Source organism: Wasmannia auropunctata, unplaced genomic scaffold (genome assembly GCF_000956235.1).
Source record: "Wasmannia auropunctata unplaced genomic scaffold, wasmannia.A_1.0 LD335047.1, whole genome shotgun sequence".
Taxonomy (NCBI): domain Eukaryota; kingdom Metazoa; phylum Arthropoda; class Insecta; order Hymenoptera; family Formicidae; genus Wasmannia; species Wasmannia auropunctata.
In genome coordinates this window covers 448,972-473,139 of record NW_012027843.1, presented here as the reverse complement: position 1 = coordinate 473,139, position 24,168 = coordinate 448,972, and the positions used below count along the sequence as shown (strand labels likewise).

The 24,168-nt window shown below is 36.7% G+C and overlaps 2 protein-coding genes across 11 annotated transcripts; both read left to right on the top strand.

Annotated features, from left to right (window-relative positions):
• Positions 1–499: 499 nt before the first annotated feature.
• Positions 500–24,168, top strand: LOC105457790 (mitogen-activated protein kinase kinase kinase 13). 9 transcript variants are annotated; one of them, XM_011702651.1, is made up of 12 exons: positions 500–583; positions 10,863–11,032; positions 18,943–19,229; positions 19,597–19,783; positions 19,870–20,061; positions 20,308–20,734; positions 21,170–21,396; positions 21,557–21,992; positions 22,258–22,637; positions 23,017–23,199; positions 23,509–23,707; positions 23,988–24,168. In XM_011702651.1, the coding sequence occupies exons 2-12, from the start codon at positions 10,890–10,892 to the stop codon at positions 24,108–24,110; spliced, it is 2,784 nt and encodes a 927-aa protein (XP_011700953.1). In that variant the 5' UTR covers positions 500–583; positions 10,863–10,889; the 3' UTR covers positions 24,111–24,168. The 9 variants fall into 9 exon arrangements, with proteins under 9 accessions (XP_011700953.1, XP_011700958.1, XP_011700957.1 ...); XM_011702656.1 differs by lacking the exon at positions 500–583 and adding an exon at positions 4,027–4,487 and having other exon boundaries at positions 18,943–19,220; XM_011702655.1 differs by lacking the exon at positions 500–583 and adding an exon at positions 4,027–4,487 and having other exon boundaries at positions 23,020–23,199.
• Positions 502–3,188, top strand: LOC105457788 (tubulin delta chain-like). Of its 2 annotated transcripts, XM_011702648.1 has the most exons (2): positions 502–1,813; positions 2,335–3,188. In XM_011702648.1, the coding sequence occupies exons 1-2, from the start codon at positions 524–526 to the stop codon at positions 2,431–2,433; spliced, it is 1,389 nt and encodes a 462-aa protein (XP_011700950.1). In that variant the 5' UTR covers positions 502–523; the 3' UTR covers positions 2,434–3,188. The 2 variants fall into 2 exon arrangements, with proteins under 2 accessions (XP_011700950.1, XP_011700951.1); XM_011702649.1 differs by lacking the exon at positions 2,335–3,188 and having other exon boundaries at positions 502–2,197.

Sequence of the window (24,168 nt, the reverse complement as noted above, 5' to 3'; positions counted from 1 at the left end):
CGTATTATATATAATGTATATATATACGCACGGACAAATTAACTTATTAAAAATTAATCACGCATACGTTAATTAATAACACGACTACACGTCGCTAATTGGCTAATTTAATGTGACATTTTCTGATAGGTCGATCCAGCGAAAAAATTCCAAACACTGGTCGCTGTGAGTGGGTGTGTATATACGTTAATCGTGGCATTCAAGTGCAAAGAGTGTAGAAGGTGCGTTATGTGCATCACGTATGAAACTGAACGCACTCGTGTTTAGAACGACACTTGTATTGGCGGGAAGCGCACGGCGTGTAAATCACAAGACTGCTCCTCTTTATTTACAAACATCGGTTTCGATACTTAATTCTTTCATGTATGAGAACCATAATATTTTGACTGTTCCATATCGTAAATTGTCCGAAGCTGTATTCTACTGCTCTGCAGCGTCAGGAATGTACGTTCGGCGAAGGGCGGAGGAGCTTGTTGATGGCATCGAGTAACGTCGTCGTCGTGGGACGAAGGGACACCCGGGGATGCTCACGTTGCAGTTCGGACAGTGCGGGAATCAACTCGGATGCGATCTGTTCTCGAAGGTATCCCACGATTTAGGGAGCCCGAACACCGACGTTTCCTACGGCGCGAATTACGAGTACGCGGAGAGGACGATCGAGAGATGGTTCGACGGGATCGCGGAGCGCGGCCGGCACTGCGCGCGGGCGATCCTCGTCGACACCGAGGAGAAGGTCGTGAGCGAGATGTGCAAGGACGCGGCGAGCGCGTCGTGGCTCTATCGAACAGGTAACGTCGTTTGCCAGTCGGGCGGTGGTTCCGCCAACAACTGGGCCTACGGCTACACGATAAACAGCCGACGCCTGTCGAACGCCGTGCTGAACGTGACGCGACAGGAGCTCGAGAGGCTGGATCGGCCCCAGGGATTCCTTCTGCTTCTCGGTTCAGCTGGTGGCACCGGGTCCGGCTTAGGAAGCCGCATGGTCGAGCTCCTGCGTGAGGAGTACGAGACCAAGCCTATCGTCGCGGCGATCGTACTGCCGTTCACCTTCGGAGAGGTTTGCACTCAGAATTACAACACCGTACTGACGCTGGCCAAGTTCTCGGACAGAGCGGACCTTTCCGTGTTGTTCGAGAACGAGCAGATGCACTCTATGTGTACCAATCTGTTGAAGAATTCCAACACCACGTTGCGCGACATGAATGGCATCATTTCCGAGAAATTGCTTGCTGTCTTTCAACCTAGCAACAACGCTGGGTGTAACACGAATTTTTTAATATCCAAAATTGCTGCGCATCCCAACTTTAGGTTCGCAACGGTCAAGAGCACTCCCCATACACCTGCAACATCTCTGCAGTACGAACTCACGCACAAGTGGGAGGTGTATATACGTCATTTGAGGCAGACTCTTCGGGTATCAAAGTCACAGGCGGAATTAACGAATGCTCAATTAAGGACGCCTGATCCTACATTAAGCAGAACAATAATGTCTCACACATATAGTCCTTGCGTATCCAATGTTCTTGTAACACGTGGTAAATCTATAGAGAATGATGTTCTAGCATTGGAAGATTTGCGGGAAAGACATCTGTACCCAGAGTGGACCTTAAATTCCTTTACTCATTTGCATCAAGAACGTAGGTTTCTGAACCGGGACAAGTTCCTGGCATTAGTCAGTAATAATTCGGAGATACATCGACCGTTGGATGTATATCTAGATAAGGCATGGGGCTCCTACAAATGTGCGGCTTTCTTGCATCAGTATAAACAATTTGGTTTGGAGGACGACGATTTCTTGCGGGCTTTTGCAAAGGTAGAAAACGTAGTGCAGGAATATAAAAACTTAAAGAGCCACAATGGAAACTGAATTTTCTTATAATTTTATACTCGAAAAAGATATTTTTGCTTATAATTGCCAATATTTCTACCAGTGTACTTCAGAGGCAGAAGGAGTGAATCCAAAATTAATTTTAATCCTATTTATATCTTTATAGGAAAAAGAAACATTGCGATTTTACGGAATGAACAAAATGAATAAGTTAAAAAATTCCTACATATGAATATTTGAAAATATGATGCACTATATAGTGTACAATAACTTATAGAAAGTCTTATTACGTATATAATTTTTAAAAATAAAGATTGTATTTAGGTAAAAATATAAGCTGCATTTAAATATATCAGATTTATGTACAAATTTCAACATTGATTAATACGCGATTATATTTATGTTATTTTGAAATCATGAAAATTCACTATTTTGAAATCGCAGATTTTTTTAGGAAGGAAGTTTACCCTTTCATCATTTTTCTTAGATATATATATTTATTCCAGAGTTCGATCTCTCTTTCGTCACTCCTACACTTTTATCGAGTAGTGCGTAGGCGCTTACGTGAGACCTTGAATGCCACGGTCACGGTTACTACGAGATGAAGAGGGATGGACAAGTGGCTGTGACGTCATTTGAGAATCGACCAGGTTGCGGCGGCAGGTTGCGGCTACGGACGCGATGAAAGAAACTTTCCGAGATAGTAGCGAGAAAGGGACGAGCGGGAGGGGCGGGAAGTCGATGGACGAAGGACTGTGATTACCGAGGAAAAAGCGAGATGAGAATAAGCCAGAGAGTTATGCGGCATGTCGTATGACGTGCGTCCCGTCGTCGTGACGTGTATTCCATTCCTCAACCATCACACTCCTCCGGAACGCGGCAATTTCGTCTATATATCGTATTAGATATTCAGGATATAGTCATCTAGATATTTATCTCATATATATGTATATATACATGAAAGATGTATGAGATATCCTCTGCACAGCATGCGCGCGCCTTTCGGTGATAAATGCAGAATCAGGAGCCCGACCACCCCGTTTCTTGGAAACGAGAAAAACGTTTCTAGGAATTGCTACTCGTCACCCCGTTACCCTCCTCCGCGCCAACTCGGAAACGATCCAAAGGAATGATGCGACGGGATCTCGGCGGCGAGTGAGCTGGGAAAGATTCGTATCCCGAAAAATATTCGCGTGTTTTTGTTCTGCGGGGCGGATGTGTGTATTGTTTCTTTAATCTGGCAAGATTCACTATTTATTATATTTATTATCGCATCAAAATCAGAACGAAAATCTAGAAATTTACTGTTGACATTTCTTTGATAATTTCTTTTGAATAAAACATTTATAATTTTCTATAATTCTCATTGCACACAATGTCAGTTGCTCTCTAACAATCTTTTAATCGAACAGGATCAAAAATATAAGAATGACGTATTAACAGCATAGTTAACAGCAGTCTAATTGAAAATAATCTCGTTAATTTAATAATATCACTGTGAGACAAATACATGCTCTTATTCTAATAAAATATTGTTTTTATTAATCTAAGAGTTAAAAATCACAAGATATATTTTGTTTCTAATTTATTATCGTATTTTTTATACGCTTATGATAAACACTGATACAGCGTATCAGGAAATATCTAATTTAACAACATTTCAAGAACGAGAATGATATTCGATCGTTTTTCTCGTATAATAATTACAATTTAACTTAATTAATTTCGATCTGTCTTCGTGTGATTCTCCATCAAGTAAACTGCGCAGAGATAGATATAGGATACCGGTTTACCCGGATCACAAGGAAAGTGGGAAGAAAAAACGGTGCGAACATTATTTTCGATATATTCGAAAAATCTTTCGCTTCCGGGCTAGGTTGCCACGCGAGAGTAGTTCTCGTAGCCGCAAATCGGTATCGACGTGACTCGAATACGGAGGAGGTATGGTTTTGGCCGGCAGAAACGTGAGGAACCTGTTTTCGTTTTCCTCTATCGCCGCCGCCGCCGCCGCCGCCGCTTTCTGTATAGCCTCTGCACCTCACTCACGCCGCTCACGCGTCGCAGTGTGACGTCGGCAGCGATCGGTCGGTCGCTCGCCGCTCGCCCCGCGGCCGCCCCTCCCCACCAAGTGTGTGTGTGTGTGTGCGCTCCCGACGACTGGGCGCGCTCTGGCGGCGGAGTTGCGGGACAATGACGCGCGCCATTTTGTCCAGTGTCCGTCGAACGCGTCGCGCGTCGGGGTGTCGTCGTCGCGGGGTAGTAACGTTGCGCGAGTGAGTAAGTACAACATCAAAGCGAAGCGCGGCGCGATAACGCACACGCGCGCGCGTGCGAGCGAGCGTGTGCTCGGACACCCTCGAGGGACCTGGTGTAATATGTATTGCGTGTCTCCGCGGTTCGTGCCTGTGGCGACGACGAAAACTTCCCGCGCGGCGAGGAGGAACCGAGTCTCGGATCGCGCCCGCGACGAGCCGCTACGACGGTGGATGTAGCGTCGCGACGGCGCTCGGGAGAGAAATTAGGAGAGGAATAAGTAAAAAAAGAGGAGACCAAGGGAGGACCAGGAGCGTGGATGGCGACGACGGCGCCGACGATCCCGCCGCGAGCAGCAGCAGCAGCGAGCGTTCCCGTTGTCGCGACGACGGAGAGCGGCGTCCAGGTGAGCGCCGAGAGGGTAGCACTCCGCGCCGCGCCGCTCTGATCGATAAAACGCCGGCGCGTCTCTCGCTTCCCGTCCGTCCACCATCCCGTTTCCTCTTGCCGCGTAGGAGGAACGAGCGCGCACTCTCATCCCCCGTCTCACGCGGGGGGTGAGCTTTTCGCCGCGCCGCGTCCGTAATCCGTATGGCGAGGACGGTGTCGGTGTCGGACGTCCGCGTCGCGGACGGACTCGCTCGGTCGCTCGCGCTTGTGCAAATCGAGAAAAGTGAAAGCTCACCTCGCGGCCTGCTGGCGATCAAGGCGATCGCCGCGCAAGGACCGTCCGTTTTCTGGCTATCCTTCGCGTTCGCCGCGTCCTAGACGCGACGTAGACGGTAATGTTTACTCTTCCGGGATGGGGAAGGAGAAGAATGGGAACACCGCGGCAGGGAATCCCTTCTAACTGGGAATCCCGCGCGCGCGTTGATATCAACAATTTTTTCACGGGTATATTACGTCTTTATTAGCGCCACGGTTTTCTTCATTGGAAATGTGCATCGGTGATTTCTCGTACATCTCCATAATACGTAAACATGTATGTTTTTTTTTTTTTTTAAGAGAGAACGACACATTTATTCGATGTTAAAGGTCAAAGTGCATAAGCGTAACGCGGAAGTGCCTCGGTCGTCGGAAACGTCCGATATTCTGCCAAACAATATAGTGACTTATACAACTCCAAACCTTCCATTCGCGAGTTGTTTGTATGCTAAAACACTTTACATCGATTTGTGTGCGATGACCTTTGGTGCGCACTAGTGCGTGCAACCGATTCGCTGGAGGAGTGCAATTAAAATGGACTTATTGTCACGATGTAAAAGGACGCGTTGTTCTCGTGGCGACGAGCAGGGAACTGAATAAATTAGACTTTCGCGGAAGATTTCAATTGCGTTTACTTTCCGAAAGAATTCGTTTTTTATCTTTTTCGTACTCCCGATCTCTTTTTGTTTCGAAGTTCTGTCTCGCGGAATTACATGCAATACAAATGCAATAAAAATTTCTTTCTCGCGTGCAGACTTGTCTATAATTTTACAAGATAAAGTCTTGAACGAAGAGACTTTTTATTACATCATGATGAAACATTATAATATAAATCTTCTCTATTCTTTCTTTTATGTATTTATAAAATGTTTGATTGGCGGTTAAATCTACATTTTTGTAGCTGGCGCGCATATTTCTCTGATCTCGTCTATATATTTGTTTCTTTATGTAATGCAAGTCGGATTTAATATATCGATCAACCCTTTCACCACTGCGGGGGCATAATTCGTTCCAGCGATTTAAGTGACGGCGCAACGAATATCAAACTGTCGAGTGTCGATATATTACTCCGCTATTAATACATCCGTCAGAAAATTCCGATAGTTACAACAGTTTAATTTATGTAAATCATAGAGCAGGAAAAAATTTTATTACGCACACCGGAATGTCCCGTTCTGGTAGAAATCTTCCTAGGATTATGTCATAAAGAGGAATACGACAGGAGGACATTTAACGCCAGTTTAAACGTATAAGATAAATTGAAGAGTAAAAGGCTTAATTTCATATGGATACATAAAAAAAAATTGATCATGCACTAAAGAAAACGTTAATGAATATTATGTCGTTGCATTTAATGCCAGTATAAGAAAGGGTGAGGGGGAAACATAATTATATGTTTACATTCAATTTTAAATTCACATTTAATTTTAACTTAATTTATTAAATTTATAAGGCTTTCAAAAAGGAGTACTGATAGCATTAAACTCAACGATAAGATTACACCTCTAATTCAAACGTACAATAATATTGATTTTGAACAAAGAAAAGAATATCTTTAAATTAGTCGGCGAAACTCGACAATTAAAATAGTAATCACGAGATAGAATAATTGTTAAAAATGTACAAACGGCGTTTCATGCAATTGTGTATATAATAAGTAGCAGAATTTAGAGAAAGCGTTCTCACAACAATATTGCAAAATTGATTTTAATAGAACGATTAACACATCATTTTCTATATTAAATCAGGAAAACGGAGTGAATGCTATTAGAAGAAATCGCTCAACTGCATTAAAATAAACTAAAAAATAAAATAATCTTTGAAGATTTGCGTTAATCTTGTCAATAACACCAAAAAACCAGGTTATTATTATCGATCTCTTTTGCATAGAACTTAAGTTTTATTTCGGAATTAGTGAAAAAATTCTAAATACATAGTGAATCTAAATACTGTTAATAGTTCTATCATATATAATAACTACCGAACAGTTTTTTACACAATTCTATAATTATATGGTATGTAGGAAAAATTGGAGCTGCGAGAAATACTTTCGTAACGAATGTAAATCAATGACAGTTTAGTATTCAGAATTTATAAGTGAATCGGTTCGTTGTAGGTAATCAGCCGCGGGGTACCATTGACAGCGTTGCAATCACTAGCCATTATCAGGTGGTGATTTCAATGCCAGGATACGCGGCGGCAGAAGCGTGCGTAAACTATCCTTTAAAGATCCGACCTCGCGATTCATGTGTTTATTTACGAGACTCCAAGGGAGGCGGCTTCATTCATACATGACGACTTCGTGCGATCGATATTATATACAAGGCAGACACACTGACGATAGGATCTTCGAAATACATTCGAATGTATATTTTTAGAATTTACTCTCATTTTATTTCTATTTATACACGGATTCAGGGCACAGCACGATTACATAATTTGAGATTTAGAATTTTTTGTTCGATTTTGTTTTCTTACTTATTTTATTGTAAACTATAAGAGATCAACAAATATTTGAGTATTTTGTTATTTTTTTTATATCATGTATTATAATAGCTAAAAAGTTTTGATATATTTCTTTTTTCTCAAAACAAACATGTGTCTTAAATTTTGTAACATTAAGTTACGTTTCTTTAGTTTTTGTAGAAAAAAATATAATCTTGTAGCTCTATATGTATATAGCTCTATACTTAATTTTAAATTCACATTTAGATATAAATATATGTTTATATTTAATTTTAAATTCATTTACATTTAATTAACATTTAATTAACATTTAATTTTAATTTAATTTATTTAATTTTAAACTATTAATCTTAATTTTTTAAATTTATATTTGACTAATTAAAGTTAGAGAAAAGCATAGTGTTTTATAGAAAAGATGTAAAAGAAGTACAGAAATTCAAATCTAGTAGAATAAAAGAAAAGAAATGCAATAATGATTTTTTATATAAAATATCCAAGTCAAATTTTTGTTGAGACATTTCTTTAAAAACAATAAAGAATTAAGAAAGCTTTCTGAAATTCGTTTCCCGCTATAAACATTCAAAAGTTCATTCAACGAAGCTATGCGAAACTTCTGATCAAAATCAGGTTCTACGCGTAAAAGGAAATGGATTGTAATTAATGTAGCAAAGAGCTAAATAAGAACTTGCTTGATCGATCAAGAACCGCGGTTACGAACTGGTGATACGAGCAACGAATGACGCATGAGAATGGCGTTCTCGGCCGATACCGTTCGCAGTGGTGTTACACCTATTTAACAACGTTAGAAATGGATTGTCATTTTCTCCGCCCTTGTTATTTTCGTTCCAGAGGGACCGTTCTCGTGCCGTGGTGACCCTCGAGAGCAGGCCTGTCTTTGTGTGCGCAGGTCATTCTGCACACGCGATACTTCGCACTCCTTCCTCCCCTCCCCCATGACAGTGCCTCCCAATCGTTTTCACGTCATGTTATCCGTAAAAAGTAATAATATTTGCGCGATAGACAGTGGGATAGATTGGGGAAAACGTATCCGGAAGGATATCTATGCAGGACCTGATAAAGAACTTCGTTATACATTTATTTGATACATGATGTCGTCAGCGAAGAGTCTTTGTTTTACAGAATCTTCGATTATCTTTGAGAGTCTTCTTTAGCGAAAATATCTATAAAGATTGTCATTCTCTCTGTCATTTGTGTTTTTCACGTCAAATAATCTTTCTTTTCAATCTTCAAAAATTGCAGATTTGTTAAATCATTTTATTGGAAATATATTGGAAATCGAATAAGGGTCAAACTTTAGGTTTTCTCAACTTCTGATGCTTATTTTTAGCTTCTGAGAAGCAGGTATGGACTTTGCCAAGCACACCTGTTGGAAAACTCTCTTTCAAATCCCTTTAATCTTTTAGGTAGTCAGTGATTCTCAAAATGAAACAACGAGAAATTGTAGATTTTCAAGTCTTCTTTCATAGAAATTTAATATTTTAGTCTATGTTTTTAGCAACTTAACATCATCGTTACATGGACATAAAAATCAATGAAATTAACTACCTTGCAATTATTAAAAATATAAAATTTACATAAATGCGAGAAATAAATTGAGATATTCTTGATCTTTGCGTTGCCTTTTTTTTTTTAAAAGTATAATACGACATATATTGCAGAAAAGTCATGTGAGTAAACTGACATATGCGATGCCACTATTCGCTACTATTTCTGTCAGATGGTCGTATGCGAGTTATATCTGATCGAGTCGCAATTTACGTCTACACAGGGTGCATAGAATTAGAACGGAGGGTGTACACCCTTCTCATTAAAATTTATGTTCCTCAGATAAAATTGGTAACCCTTCGGAGTATAACCGAACTATTTATTCTCTCAAAAATAATGGTACCTTCACGCAGCTTCAAAATTCTCTTTTATTCTAAACAATTTGTAAAACTTTTATTTATTATTCTTGTTGGAAATGTTCGGATATTCGCGACTTGAAAATTAATCAATGTCGTAATTTAGATGAATTGTATTATATATCAAGGATATGTTATAAAAATTTTGTATATATTATATTATCTGAACAATACACATTTGTGTTACATTATTATTAATAAGATATAATTATATTCTGAAGGCTACTAATTTTATCTGAGACATAAATTTTTATTATACACACGCGTGCGCGCGCAACACGAAATTTATATATTTAAAAAACTTAATATGAGACATAAAAATCGTTAAACAAATAGTGTAATAACCAAGTAATTTAGAGAGAATGAATAAATTTTTTATATTAAGCGTGTTATTGAAAATGGATATTTACGTATATACGCGCTAGAATCAGTGGTTTCAGGGGTTGTCAGGTTCAAGTAACTTGGAACTTGGTAAGACTTCGATCCAGGTGCACAGGATTAATTGAGGGCGCACCTAAGCGTGACTCACTCTGGAGGAGTTCCTGGTTTCTTTTTTCACCTTTTGTATAAGGGACATGCGTGGAGCAAATATTACGTATATTATTCATCCTCCTGCTTATCACATTATTATCGATTTATTTTAAATCTGTAAGAATTTTAAAGACATCTTTTTAGTCTTATAATTTGAAAAACAAATAAAGACTGCTTTTCTCTTAATGAGTACTACTTCCCGTTTTCTAAATTATAATTATCGAATTATCTAAACGTTGACATTTAACAATGTTTGATGAAGATATGAAGATCACCCGCAAACCATGTAGCTTTCCAGAATTATTGAATCTTCGGGTATTGAATGTCGAAGTTCGGCCACTGATTTTCTAGTTTAAAACTCGATATTATTTTTACTTTGCATTCATAAATTTTCTTCGACATATTTTTCACAAAACTCTTTTATTATATTATATTGTATTTAGAGAGTAGCTATCTTTAATAGCCGTGAAAAATGTCTGCATGATATGGCTAAACCCGGAGTTCAAAGAATCCATGTAAACTGGTATGCAGACACATACCATACCTCTTAGACATCTTAGCAGGCCAGGCATCAACATTCCATTGAGTCCGGGTTCCTCCAGTAGGTATTACGCCAAAGGTGATTTCTTCCTTTTTCATTTTTGTCCATTCCAACGTGATAGCCGACAATCACGTGCAGATACTCCTTAACATACCGAGCGTTGGATGAAATAATTAGTATAATCGGAACAAAACTAAATCTTTAATCATCATACGTTCATACATAACGATGTATGCGTAAGAATAAAATCTTTATAAAAATAAAATAAAGCTCGAATAGCTGATATTCTTGTATTTAATGACTGATGAATTTTGACAACTATTTAACTGTTAGTCTACAGTGGAATCTAATCATTTATTCCTTTAACTCTAAGCTGTGAATAATTGTTGATAGAAATATGTAGGATCGTCTTTTTATACATTCAATTTTCGTCGATCAAGACAGAGTTGATTGATCTCAAAATTATTAAATAATTACTTATTTAATGTAAAAAAAACGTTTTATTTTATCTATATAATGTTACGTTTTGTCTATTTTTTGTGTTATTGTTGCAAACGCGATTTATGCAAAATCGGCAAATGATTAAAGATAACAGAATTGAAATGCTTTATTTCAGATTGATCAGTAGGGCACTTAGATAAGAATGCGCACTCTTGTTCAGACTGAAGCCCTGGCCCAACCCGACGTAATGTACAGCCTGGAAATCGAGGAAACGGAAACGTCCGCGGACGTCAATGGAGTGGTTTTATCGTCTCCTCATCCAGAGACTCACATATTTACTAACAGGTAATTCTTTCTGTTGATAAGATTCTGCGATAATTTAGACGATAAAAGAAGAGGAGAAAAAAGAGGAGAGTGAATGAAAGCGGGGGAGAGAGAGAAAAAGAGAAGGAAAGAAGAAAAAAAAAGAAGAGAAAGAAAAAGAAGTTAGACCTTTTCATGCTCTCTAAATCTGTATCAGTGGACCATTGATAATCAATAGTTGGATAATCAATAGTCACTGATTCAGTAATATAGTTAGAACTAAATGCAATGAATCAATCATTATTCATTGATTCATTGCATCAGTCCCAAGTATGTGACTGGTAATCAATGAAATTCAACTTTATTGTCTTTCGGAAATCACTAATATATAAGTGAATAATCGCTATAATCGAAAAATCAGTGGATTTAACTGTTCTCGCTAATTGCACAGCGAATTCGGCTCTGTTTCACTTATTTATTAGCGATGCAAGGCGTTACTGAATCAGTGACTTTTTCACTGATTTAGAGAGTAACAGTAATTTACGACCATGAACGTAGTCGAAAACGTTTCTCGCAAAAAGAAAAACAGTTTTTACATGTTGCTATGTTCTGAGATCATTAAATACATGTATCAGAACGTATTTATTACACATTTAAGTTTTATTTATTCGATAGTTTAGTCATTGTATTCTATGTAGTCAGAAGACAGTTACCTTTATCGCTCTTCTTTGTTTCTCTCTCTCTCTCTCTTTTAAAAATTCAAAATAGCATGCTGGACATAAGATTAAAATTATTATTTTATTTAATTGTCAATTAACTGTTATCTGTTATATTTATGTCATTATTAATTACATGATTTTATATTCCGATACGGAGATATCTTAATGCACGTTGCTAATCAAAATCTCGCGTATTAGTCAATCATTAGTCAACATTGGTCACGTTTCTGAATTCTTGCATCATGCATGTTTTTTTAAATCAAAAAACCACTTCCACTAAGGATCGGTTTCTCACTTTCAGGTTAACTTATAGTTTAAGCTTCACTTAAATTTTATCTGATGATATATTATAAAAATTGTATTTTTCTATCTATGATTAATCACTAAACTGATGGTTTTATAGTAGTAACAATTACAACTACAACCGTCAGTTTAATGGTTAGATAGCAAAACACAATTTTTACATTATCGTCAGATTAAACCTAAACCACAAGTTAATCAGAAAATAAAAAACCAGATCTAATTGTATTGGATCGAAGTCGATATTGCCATCAGTTTACCATTTATGTGTTATATCGTTTAAACACTTGCAAATCTGACAATTGTTATCGGTATACAAAGGATGGGAAAAGTTGACAGATACCTCGTGTTATGTATTTGCGAATTCGAAATAGCGCGCGTCGCATTATCTCTACTCGCGCATTGCGTCGCGAGCGAGCGAGTGAGCGAGCGCTATCGATAGCATGTGGCGGCGATGTTTGGAATGGCAGAGATAAGTCGAGAGAGAAAGAGAGAAACGGGAGGGAGAGAAAGAGGTGGGAGAGAGATAGAGGGAGGCGGGAAAGAGGAAAGGAAAGAGAGAGAGAGAGAGAGAGAGAGACGACAAAGAGGTAGCTTTTCTCGGTCCTCTCCATATCCACAGTCCCCTGCTGGTCTTACACATTCGCCGTTCGCGTCAGTAAGTGGGATACATTTCGTGCGTGCGTGCACATGTGCGTGTCGTCCTCGGATACGAAACGATCGGCGTTCGGTGGTGTGACGTGACGACGACACACTCGCCTCTCTCGTCGGCCGCGTTGCCGCTCTCGCGGTGTAAGCAGAGTGCTCCCCGTTCGCACGTCCATATGCTGTACGCGACGCGATGGTCCTCGCGCGGTTCTTCCTCAAGAAGCCAGCGACGCAGAACGACGACGCCGCCGCCGGCGAGCCCGACGCCGTCGCCGTTACGGTAATACCCGGCGATGTGGTGGCCAGCGCTACGACCAAGAGGTAAGGCGAATCGTCCGTGCGATTTGCGAACGTTGGCCTCCCTCTCCTCCCGCGTCTTTGTAACGCGTTCGCGATCCCGCGAAAGTCGTCCCGGGTTCGCGGAATGCGCTCACCAATAGTCGGACTCCGTCAACAACGGCGAATATGCGTCTCCTCTCGCGCTCGACGCGGCGCGCCGCGGCGGCACGTTATCCATTATCGCCCGCTCGTCGGAGACACATTCCCGAGCCGACGTTATCGCTGATATTTCACGCACGGACATTCGCGTCCTGTCGGGGAATATTAGTGTTAAAAATGATAATACCGTGGTGTTGGCTAAGAAAAAAAAAAATAAACCTTCCTGTCTGCCCCAAGATAACATCGACCATCCTAATTGTAGGTCCCAAAAATTCTTGCGTCATCTTTCTCGCACGAATCTTGTGAAAATGGAACGAGTATCTCGGGAGAAGCGATGTGTTCGCCTTTTCGAGTCGCGTCCCAGTGACTCCGCTTTCTTTCGATCGTCGTCGGCGCGAAATTTGAGACTTGTAGTGTTGTGTTATCACAAATGAATCTTAGAAATCTTAGAAGGTTTAAACATTCATGAAAAGAAGGAGATTTCGTTTCTTTCGAACGTGCATTTCGGACGTTTCGACGGCTGTCCATAATATTCTGGTGTTGTGATGCAGACAATATTCGGATGTGGTGTTCTCTTTTAATAACAAATTGAGATTTGATGCACGCTGCATCAATTATATATACTTATATATATATGATTCAAATGCGTTAAAAATACAAATCTCATCTCTTGTATCGTCGAGTCAATGATGAAATCGCAATTTTTTGCGGAGCAACAACTGATGTAGAAAAGTACTCAGTTTTTTAAAAATTGAGTTAAAAATTTTTAATACAATTGACGGATTTCAGATATAATTACAGTAATTTGTTCTCGTTATATAGATAATCAATTAGAATTATATATACATATCTTTCAAATATATTATAATGCAAATCTCTTTCGGATGTATTGACAGAATGAGTTGCAAAATAAAATGATTTATAGAGATGTATCTGTATGCAGTTAGGAGCAATTAAAGAAATATGAACAAATATATAGACGGCTTGAATTTTCACGACGTTATCGTACGACGTGCTCAATCGACGCTCGCTACATTAGACGTGGAATAATACTGGAAATAGTATACTCAAATTAATTCATTAAATAAGCAATAAAATAGAATGTAAAATTGAAGAAAAAAAACGAGAGATAAATACTTTGCCATCTGACGTAGTATAACTAATGCTAAATAATGCAAAGAATCCGACAGTCCGCCGTTAGTCTGGTGCATTTGTTTACGGCGATCAGCACGGCCCTCATTGAGTGACGCCAGCGGACAGCTGATACGAAGGCCACGGCAAACGTGCATGCACGGTACTATGCATTTACTCCGGCTCGCTCGTTATGCAGCGTGTCGGTTCTTGCGTTGTACATTTACGCTCGGCTTCTTATGTATTCGCAAGAGGAGGACGATAAGAGAGAAGGCTGTTCCCCGAAGACAATCGTTTTATCTCAAAGCCGCGGCGATCGCCGTCGCGTTCCTCTGTCAAGGGCGCCGCCGCCACCCGTGTTTCCAAGGCTACTCTTACTCCCTCAGCTTACTTTCGCACGAATTCATATTCGACGGTATTAAAAATGGAATATATTAGCGTGATTTTTTATACCGAGAAATAAAAAAAAACGCGAGATTAAATTTTACCCATAACTTATTGCTAACTTAACTAATTCCAAAATACATTAACTTTGACGGTTTATTTTTTTTATCAAGGAATAGAATAGAAATTAGAAGTCAAACTTTACTGAATTAATGTATCTCTTATCTGAAAATATTTTAATAAATGTAATCTTAACGAAAAATATCTCTTTTTCCACTTGACGCTTTCTTTCCATTTTTCTTTCTAGTTTTTTAGATGTTTGTACAGAGAGCTTACGATTGGAAAATTTTGTTGCCCTTAAACTTTTAACGCATTAACATATCTAATGAATGGCTGGACATTCCGCGATATATGTAGCGATAATATGTGTATAACAAGCGACACTGTCATCGTTTGAGCACGCGATGTGATAACGTTCGCGTGAAAATACAGCTGGCATATCGGCACTGTTTTGATATTTTTCACGACGCGATCGACAGCCCGTTCTACTTCCACTACAGACGCGTCGGCGACTCTATCACTTACATATAAATTTAGGTAAAATTGTCGCGCCATGACTCGGAATGTTTTTTCATGCGCTCTATATCGGTTATCAATATAATCAACAGCTGATAACCAATTTAAACACAACTCCGGCTTGTTTATGCAATTCCTTTCATACGTGCACGAAATTCCTTCTTTTCATTCCGTCTTTTCATTTTAGATATCGTTTTAATCGTTAAAAGAAATCATTATAAAATCTCGGTGAAATTTTGAAAAGTTCATTTTATACAGCGTGCCATAAAAAGAAAGCGAAGAATCTCTCTCTCTATTACTTTTTTAATTTTAGATTATTCCTAAATAAACTATATATTTTTTAGATAAAATTTTGTATTTATAAAAATATAATTTTAATTTAAAAAATGCATTTTTCTTATTTTTAATTAACTACAATAAGCAAAGATTTGTTATTGAAAGATTTTAGCTTTAAATTAACCATGTTATGTGAAAAAATGTTTTTCCATTATACTTGAATAATCCAGAAACATTTACTAAATCTTTTCTCATTGCGTTTAATATTTTAATATATGTAATATGTAAAAAATATTAAGAAATAGGGATTCAAAGTATGTTGAACATTTGAATATATGTGGTATACATTATCACAAAAACACCGTTGAATCAGGAACAGATAAAGATACACATATACTTTACATAAATAAATATATATCTACGGTACACAAATATTGTATCATATGGGCAAAGGTGAAGCAAATGTTATTTCTGAAAGATTGTTTGAAACTGTTTTGTGTCTCTACTTGAAAGATATTTGATAAAAGAAGAATTTTTTTTCACAAGTGTCCACAATATACAATATACATATTTGATGCATATTCATATACATTTTTATATTAATTGGTTACAATACCATAAAATAATATACACTCTAATATGTATGTAATAACTATTTTTATTACGCTCTTTATTGCATTTTTATACTGCGAAGTGTGACACCCGGATATGTCCAGATAATTCAGGGAAGTGATATCAACCGTAATTGCATAGAGTTTTTTTTTTATAGATACACCAAATATGTTCTGATAAATTTGGTTTTCCCCGAAGTCTGAAAGAATCTGTCCGTGAAACGCTAAAGAATTTAGTAGAGCATGACTAGTACTATCAGTCGAGAATTAAATTTAGAAACATATATCTACATGTGTATACCGCAGTTGCGACGTAAAGCGCGCGATCGATATCCGCGTTGTACGCCACATTGTTGTATTCCGTTCAAAGGTTTTTGTTACGATCTCATAACGAAATAAAACGCCCGATAACGCGCGGCATCATGTTATCAGAGCCGGTATAATAATATTAATCTCCGCAACAGACATGAAAAAGTTGCATCGCATTAATCGAAATTACAGTGGGCGTGACGTTTCAAGTCTCCATGATGCGATATCAATGTATACAGGGTGTTCAATAAGCTTAATCCCGAGAAATTTTTTTAGTGAATTTATTGTAAATGTTAAATAAAGTTTTTGAGAAAAATCATTTTTATAACGACTATTATATTTTTAGTACAAAATATCTGAAAAGTTAAATTCTGCATGGAAAAATAAGATTAAATTCAAATTTATAATGATGCAACTATTATTGACAAAAATATCAGATACAAAACTACTTGTGACCTTTCTTTATTTTTAAATTTGTAAAAACTAAAAAATTTATTTTTTGCAAAATACTTTTATTTTCAACTCTGCAGTCAAGAATCTCTTAAGATTAATATATCAAGAAAAAAAGAGCAAACGATGAAAAAGTCTGTTATTAAAAATATCATTAATTGAGCACTTTGTGTTCTTTCCATAAGTACGTAAATACTGATGACCAATTTCGAATAATGGAAGTTCTCGCTTACTTGCCAGATGCACCTGTACTCATCAAGAAAGAGGGAGAGAGAGAGAGAGAGAGAGAGAGAGAAACGTAGATAAATATGTCCACTTAGTGTGTTAGTCGTGAAAAGTCATTGACACAAACGCAAATCTTTTGCCACGTGTAACCTTGAAAAGACGTCTGCGAACGAGGCGTTGCGATTGTTATCGGTACAATATCACCTTTCGGCGGTCCTCGAAACAGAAAGAAGAAGTAAATGTAAATTTTTTTGAAGAAAAAAAGAAATAAATTAGGAGTAACAAACAAAGAGAACTGAAACATAAAGAGAAATGAAATTGTGCTGTTGTTTTAAAAATATTTGACATATTAGAGCGGATGTTTTAAAATTATGTTTAAAAAAATTATATCAGGTCTCGTTCCGATCATCGTGTTTAAAAATAAATTACCATGAAGCTATTTGTTTTCTCGATCAGTCAGTCAGCTGATATGTAATGGGCAAGAAATGCCAGGATTCCGGCATAATATTCGATATTTTTAATAATATTGACATGCTGTTTGCTAAAAATAGATAGAGTTAAAGTAATACGATAAGAATATAATAATTTCTCTTTTTTTTTTCAAATTTATTTCTTTAGCGAAGACAATGCTATAATTATAGATAAGACTGTATATCTTATACAGTCTTATTTACACCAATATCAATGTCTATATTTTACATCGACAGTATAGAGACTAATGGTTTTAATTAAATACGCAGCTATATCGAACAATGTTAAAATCGATGCATCGAGAATTAATAGTGACGTATTTTGGCATTTTGATCCTTATACCTAGGTGCAGCTTAATTTGGGAGATTTCTCACGATATTTAAAACTCCAGTGTACACATGATCGAAAATGATCATCACTGTATATTGGCATAAGACCATCCAGCGATTGATATCGTTGGCGTGACGTGCGGCATATACGTCGTTTCTTATCGTTCAACGGACCGCATAAAGATAAAATTACGTATAATTTTCGGTTTCTCTTTTTGTGGATAATTCTCAATAGAATTTACAAGATAAATATAATTTTCTTGGGTCGATTATTTTTTTCATTTGCGATAGGAAAACAATAACAAAAATATAGAAATCTCTTCTGCTATATTATTGTACATAGCGATATAAGTTTTTTGTTAAAAGAAACAAGATCGAGAAAGTAAATAAAAGATCCATAAAACCTAAAGGGAAAAGAAAAACAAAAAAATTTATATATCTTTTAAATATACAATGTATACACATTTTTAACAGCAAAAATTAAAAAAAAAATATATATATATATTATTGTGGCTAGTTTATTTGACATTACAAATGTTTCGAAGGATTTTTTCATTGGTTAGTTTATAAAATTCTTTGTTTCGATTAGTCTATCAAACGCTTCGAAGCATTTGTAGGGTCCGCAGCCATAGTCAAATCAAAATTGTTTCGCAAGTTTTTTTTCTGTGCTTGATGAATAATGTATTCTATGTAATGAAACAAATACAATATGTAGCAGAGATAATGTGCATCGTTACGAATACCCCATATTTACATTAATCTTATTCATCTCTGAATATTCAAAGAGCGCGTATCGAGGAACAAAGCATACGTGAAAATGGAATTAATTTTGTAGTTAATTTCCCCTGTTTTTATCACCTGAATCGTGAGTTTCAATTACTTGTTTACGAACACTCATGTCCCTTATACATAATACATTAGAATTTTATTATCGGTTAATTTAAATCCTTTGTATGTCAGATATTTGTATTGTTATTTCGAGCATTGTCGTAATGTTTTGTGATAAATGTGCATGGCAATAGTGTACATGATAATGATTTGCGTCAGGTGTTATCGTAAATAATGTAATCTATATAAAATTTCAGCATGCTATGCATCCAAGGGGAGCTGGCTCAGCTGAGTGAAATCGCGGGTAGCCCCGAACGGCTAATTACCGTGCGTGAGGTTCAAGTTCAATTGCCCAATAGTAATCACCTCAATTTCGCGGGCAATTCCAGCGATGCCGCGACAAGATGCGCTCCCGGATCGGAAAGCATCGACTCTCAGCGATCGAGTTGGGTCGAGGGCATCCTGGGATGCATGCGTCCCGTTTGGACCATGCTATCGAAGGCTGCTATTAACGAAAAAATTAAGGGTCTTTCAAGTAAGTTATGTAAGTTTCGATGTGGCTTCTTTTGCCTATTATTTTTTCTCCTCTTTTTAAATTAAGTGGCAATGTGCAAATTTCGAAAATTTTTTACATATTTTGTGCGAAACTTTTTATTTTACGTGTAGTAAAGATTAATGGTCAAGTTAATCGTTGTTCTTTATAAGGCGTTCTATAAGGCGTTTGAAGCAACGATATATTAAATCTATATAATCGACAAGATCAACTTTATATACAATTTTATATTTAAAATAGAATCCACGTTATAATATTTTGTTTTTAATATTTTGTTGCCTGAAATAGTCGTAATTTTGAAAAGATTTGTGTGAATTATATTTGGTGCAGCTGTATTCATACGAACTGCCTTATTTAGCAGACGATTGGGAGATACGCTTCGAATCTATCAGCGAGCTACAGTGGCTCGGATCTGGGGCTCAAGGTGCAGTATTTAGTGGGAAATTAAATAAGGAAATAGTAGCTGTAAAAAAGGTGAAGGAACCGAAAGAGACTGACATACGCCATTTGCGGAAACTCAATCATCCGAATATTGTACAGTTCAAGTAAGCTCCACTATTTCTCCTCTAATATTAAGGTATAAGTTGCATTTTTATAAAATGTTTATTATCAAACCTTCTGTTGTTTACAGAGGAGTGTGTACGAAACCTCCTTGCTATTGCATAATAATGGAGTTTTGTCCGTACGGACCATTATATGACCTTCTGAGAGCTGGAGAACCGGTTCCTCCTGCTAGATTGGTGTCATGGTCAAAACAAATTGCTGCGGGGATGACGTATCTTCATGCTCACAAAATTATACACAGAGATCTCAAAAGTCCAAAGTAAGTAAACAATGGAAATTGATAAAATTGAAATATCTAATGAAATAAATAATTGCTATTAATATTTTTGTTAAAAAAAAAATTGATTCTGAAATTATTTAAGCAATGAGTGTGTAGCATGTCTTTGAGATAAACTGTAGCATAAAATTTAATTGAAATTGGCGCGACGTAAAATCTGTTAAAGATAAAATATATCCAAAAGTCATAATAATGGTAAAATAATATCAAAAATTATTGTATTTATAGTGTACTAATAGGACAAGGGGAAATAGTGAAGATCAGTGATTTCGGCACGAGTAGACAGTGGAATGAGATTAGCACGAAAATGACTTTCGCCGGTACGGTGGCGTGGATGGCGCCGGAGGTAATCAGGAACGAGCCATGCTCGGAAAAGGTAGACATATGGTCGTACGGTGTTGTACTATGGGAATTACTGAGCGGCGAGATACCTTACAAGGACGTGGATTCTTCCGCTGTTATGTGGGGTGTGGGCAGCAATTCTCTTCATTTACCAATTCCCACCAGTTGTCCAGAGGGATATGGGCTACTGGTTAAGCAGTGTTGGTCGGCCAAACCACGTAACAGACCTTCCTTCAAACTCATCGAGATGCACCTCGCTATCGCAGCTGTTGACGTACTCAACACGGAGCCCGAAGATTATTTTAAGGCACAGGTAGGTACTTTTCTCGCGATAATGCAAATTTCAGAAATTTAAGCCTAATTGCATACTAATAGATAATAATTCAATACCAAAGTCTGTTAAATAAGCAAAACACAAAAGTATTTTTTTCAAATATAGTGAAATAGCCTACAAGAACCGACAGTATTTTTTTTTATTTTGTATTCTTTAAAAATATATGTTATTATACAATATATATATTAAAAATTAAGATAATATATACTATCTTACTTTTTTATATTATTCGTAAACATATTGAAAAAAATTCTCATTTGTTCCTTTGGTTATTACGTACAATAAAATCTAGTAACAATTAAAATTTTTAAATAAATTGTAAAGGCAGCTTTTACGATTTACAAATGACTGATGAAATAAGTAATGAATTGTTCTCTGTGACAACAGGTGATAACAGAATTCTCTTCGTTACAGCAATCTTGGAAGAAGGAAATACAGGAACACATGCAGCACATGCCTCTATTTACTAGTTCCGATCCACGTTTTGAGGCCGAGCTAATCCGGCGGAGGAAGGATGAATTACGACACGCTCAGGATGTCAGGGAACATTATGAGCGCAAACTCGAACGCACCAACAACTTGTACTTGGAATTGAACGCTATTCTGCTGCAATTAGAATTACGCGAGCGAGATGTGATAAAGTGAGAAGAACATCATTCTTTATAATTTAAGAGAAAGTCAAATAGACGTATTCTATAGTGTATAATATGCATGCTGCGATATATCGTGTTGCACATGACGTACGTGTGAGAGATTTACTACATCATGTATATTTTTTTAAAATTTTTTTTTTTAATATAGACGACGCAGTTTCGCTTTGCGTAATCGCTTTGCGCTTACGATAACGCAAGATTGCAGCCGAACTCGCACATTTGGAACATTTGGAAATAAATGTCTGGTTTGTCTCAGGAGAGAACAGCAATCAACAGGATACAAGCAGTACAAGAAACGTCTTGTCCGTCCTTTATTGAAGGCCCAAGAGAGGCTGTACCGCAGACGGAATGGCACGGTACAGTTTTCTACTTCCTCGACGCCTACTACCCCTCCGTCGCCTACGGATTCACCGCAGAGCCCCGTCAAAGCCACCATGTATACGCAGCTGAACGAATCCAATCAGCCGGAAACTGTTTTAGCGTCAAGCAATAGCTTCAAACAACGTAAATACAGGCATCGTAGGGTCGGTTCGGGTTGTGGTGTGAGTTCGAGTCCTAGATCGAGTCCTCATCGTGAACGAAAGGTGAAAATAGTGATCTAGAATAAATAATTAAAGAGATAACGTTAAAGATAATTTTATTAAAAATAATTAAATAATTTCAATCGCTATCAACTTTTTCAATATTTAGTGCTTGTAATTTTTTAAATTTTAATGGAAGAGTAGAGGAGAGATACAGTCTCTGTAAGAAAATTCAGATTTCTAATTTCTATAATGCATTAGTTTATATTTCTCAAAATAAGTTTGTATAATTTCTCATATTTTTAATATATATGATTGTTAATTATAGAGCGTAGAAGTACCTGCAAGATTCATTGACAGCCACACACAAACGGACATCAGTGAAATGGATCACAATCCAGTGAATGCAGCGTTTTCTTTCCCGGAGAAATCCTCTTTGGACCTCATTAGAAGGCATTCATTGAATAAGCAGGCGACAGAATGCTTGAACGGGAATCCAATTTTGCCGGAAACGCACTATCCGATGCAAACTAGTTTGTGCTCCAGTCCCGAGCATTTAAATGAAAATAACTCCAATGGAAACGAACGTTTGAAGGATTGTAGCGACGACGACAATCTTGAGACTCTCGGCAGAAAAGTTAGCGAGATTATTAATGCAAATCGTCTTATCATTGACAATGGAAATGGCGATGATGTAATAATCCATAGGTATGTATAATCATATCTGCGAACACGTGACTTTTGTGTAATCGTATCTGTTAATCCTTAAGTGCTACAGTAAGTCGTAGTATTTAAACCAATGTGTGATGATATGATATAAGATTCAAGGAGAAAAAAGAGAATATTATGACTTATAATTAAATTATAAAAGTGCATTAAAAAACCTATTTTATTTTAGATATTTATTTATAATTATTTAAATTAATGTGTTTCTTATTAGTTATTCTATTATTTTATCTTTCTTTAAGCAGAAACTCTAAATGATTTTGGAAACTAGAATGTTTCAATATACATAAAATTACATCGCATTACTTAAGGATTAACATTAATAAATATAATTTATTATTTATTAAATCAAACTTTACAGTAGAAATAAGGAAGATTCAGGCAAATTATCTGGGCACTATCCGATGGAACAATCCGATATTAAAATACGAGCTTCTTCGGACAATATCGGTGATCGCGAAGACGATGCTTGTGAAGAAAGCTGGTCAGATGAAGAGGGAGAGGATCCAAGCTATACTTATAATTATTCCTTAAGGCGAAGAAGGTATTTCAGTTAATTTAGTGAATACAATATTTCTACAAGAGTATCTTAATAATTTGAAATTTTAATTTTACTGATTGTTATTTTTTTAAGTAAAAAAAAAACATTTTAAACTTGAAAAAATTAATTTAAATAGGAGCTTATAAAATAATAGTCTTGTCAATTTTTTAGAAAATAAATTAGAAATTAAATTCTTTGTTACAAAATTTCAAAGTTACAAAGTTTATTTTAGCATTAACAGCGCTACTTGAATTTTTGCATCTAACAATAAATACTGAAGGCAGAATATATATTCCTTTGAATATTATATAGTATCGCAAGGAGGCCGATCGGTCCCGGATGCAGATTACGAAGATCTAAATTGACAACACCCGGGAGAATACAGAGGATATTAGCTTCTGATGAGGAAAATACTTCTGAATATTCGCATCCTCCGTCCAGTCAAACTTCCACCTTAGAAAGTAATCCCGATGTTCAAAGAGTTCTTCGTAATATACATCATTCCCAAAAAGTAAGTAAATTGAATATTTAGTTAAATCTTTGATAATATTTAATAAATAATATTAAATTAATAATTAAATATTTATTTTTAAGCGAATGTTTCGATAAATAATTATAAAATTATATTGAAAAAAATATATAAATAGATGTATTAAATAACTTTAAAGTGAGTTTTTTCATAATTTTTTTTAACTTATTTAGTTTTTCGCGGATGATAATCAAATTTTATAAATAATAATTTTTATAAAAAGTATGAAATTAAAAAGCATATATATTTAATTTAAACATAGAGAAAGGAAATAGACGATGTTTCTGATACATCGAGTCAATCGGAAACGGACGAAGTCAGTGAAATTACAATTGCATCTCAACCGGCGAATGGATCTATGAAGATGGAGAGTCGAATAGATTAGTTATTAGTGTAATTTTTATATCTGATTTATGATCGGTTTAGTAAGTTAGAGTTACTGC

Excerpts from the sequence above, each read along its gene's own strand:
- LOC105457788 (XM_011702648.1), top strand. The coding sequence starts at position 524 with ATGCTCACGTTGCAGTTCGGACAGTGCGGGAATCAACTCGGATGCGAT. Across the intron at positions 1,814-2,334 it reads TCTTGCGGGCTTTTGCAAAG|AGTTCGATCTCTCTTTCGTC; the intron begins GTAGAAAACGTA and ends TATTTATTCCAG.
- LOC105457790 (XM_011702651.1), top strand. The coding sequence starts at position 10,890 with ATGCGCACTCTTGTTCAGACTGAAGCCCTGGCCCAACCCGACGTAATG. Across the intron at positions 20,062-20,307 it reads AGAGATCTCAAAAGTCCAAA|TGTACTAATAGGACAAGGGG; the intron begins GTAAGTAAACAA and ends TTGTATTTATAG. Across the intron at positions 23,708-23,987 it reads ATATACATCATTCCCAAAAA|AGAAAGGAAATAGACGATGT; the intron begins GTAAGTAAATTG and ends ATTTAAACATAG.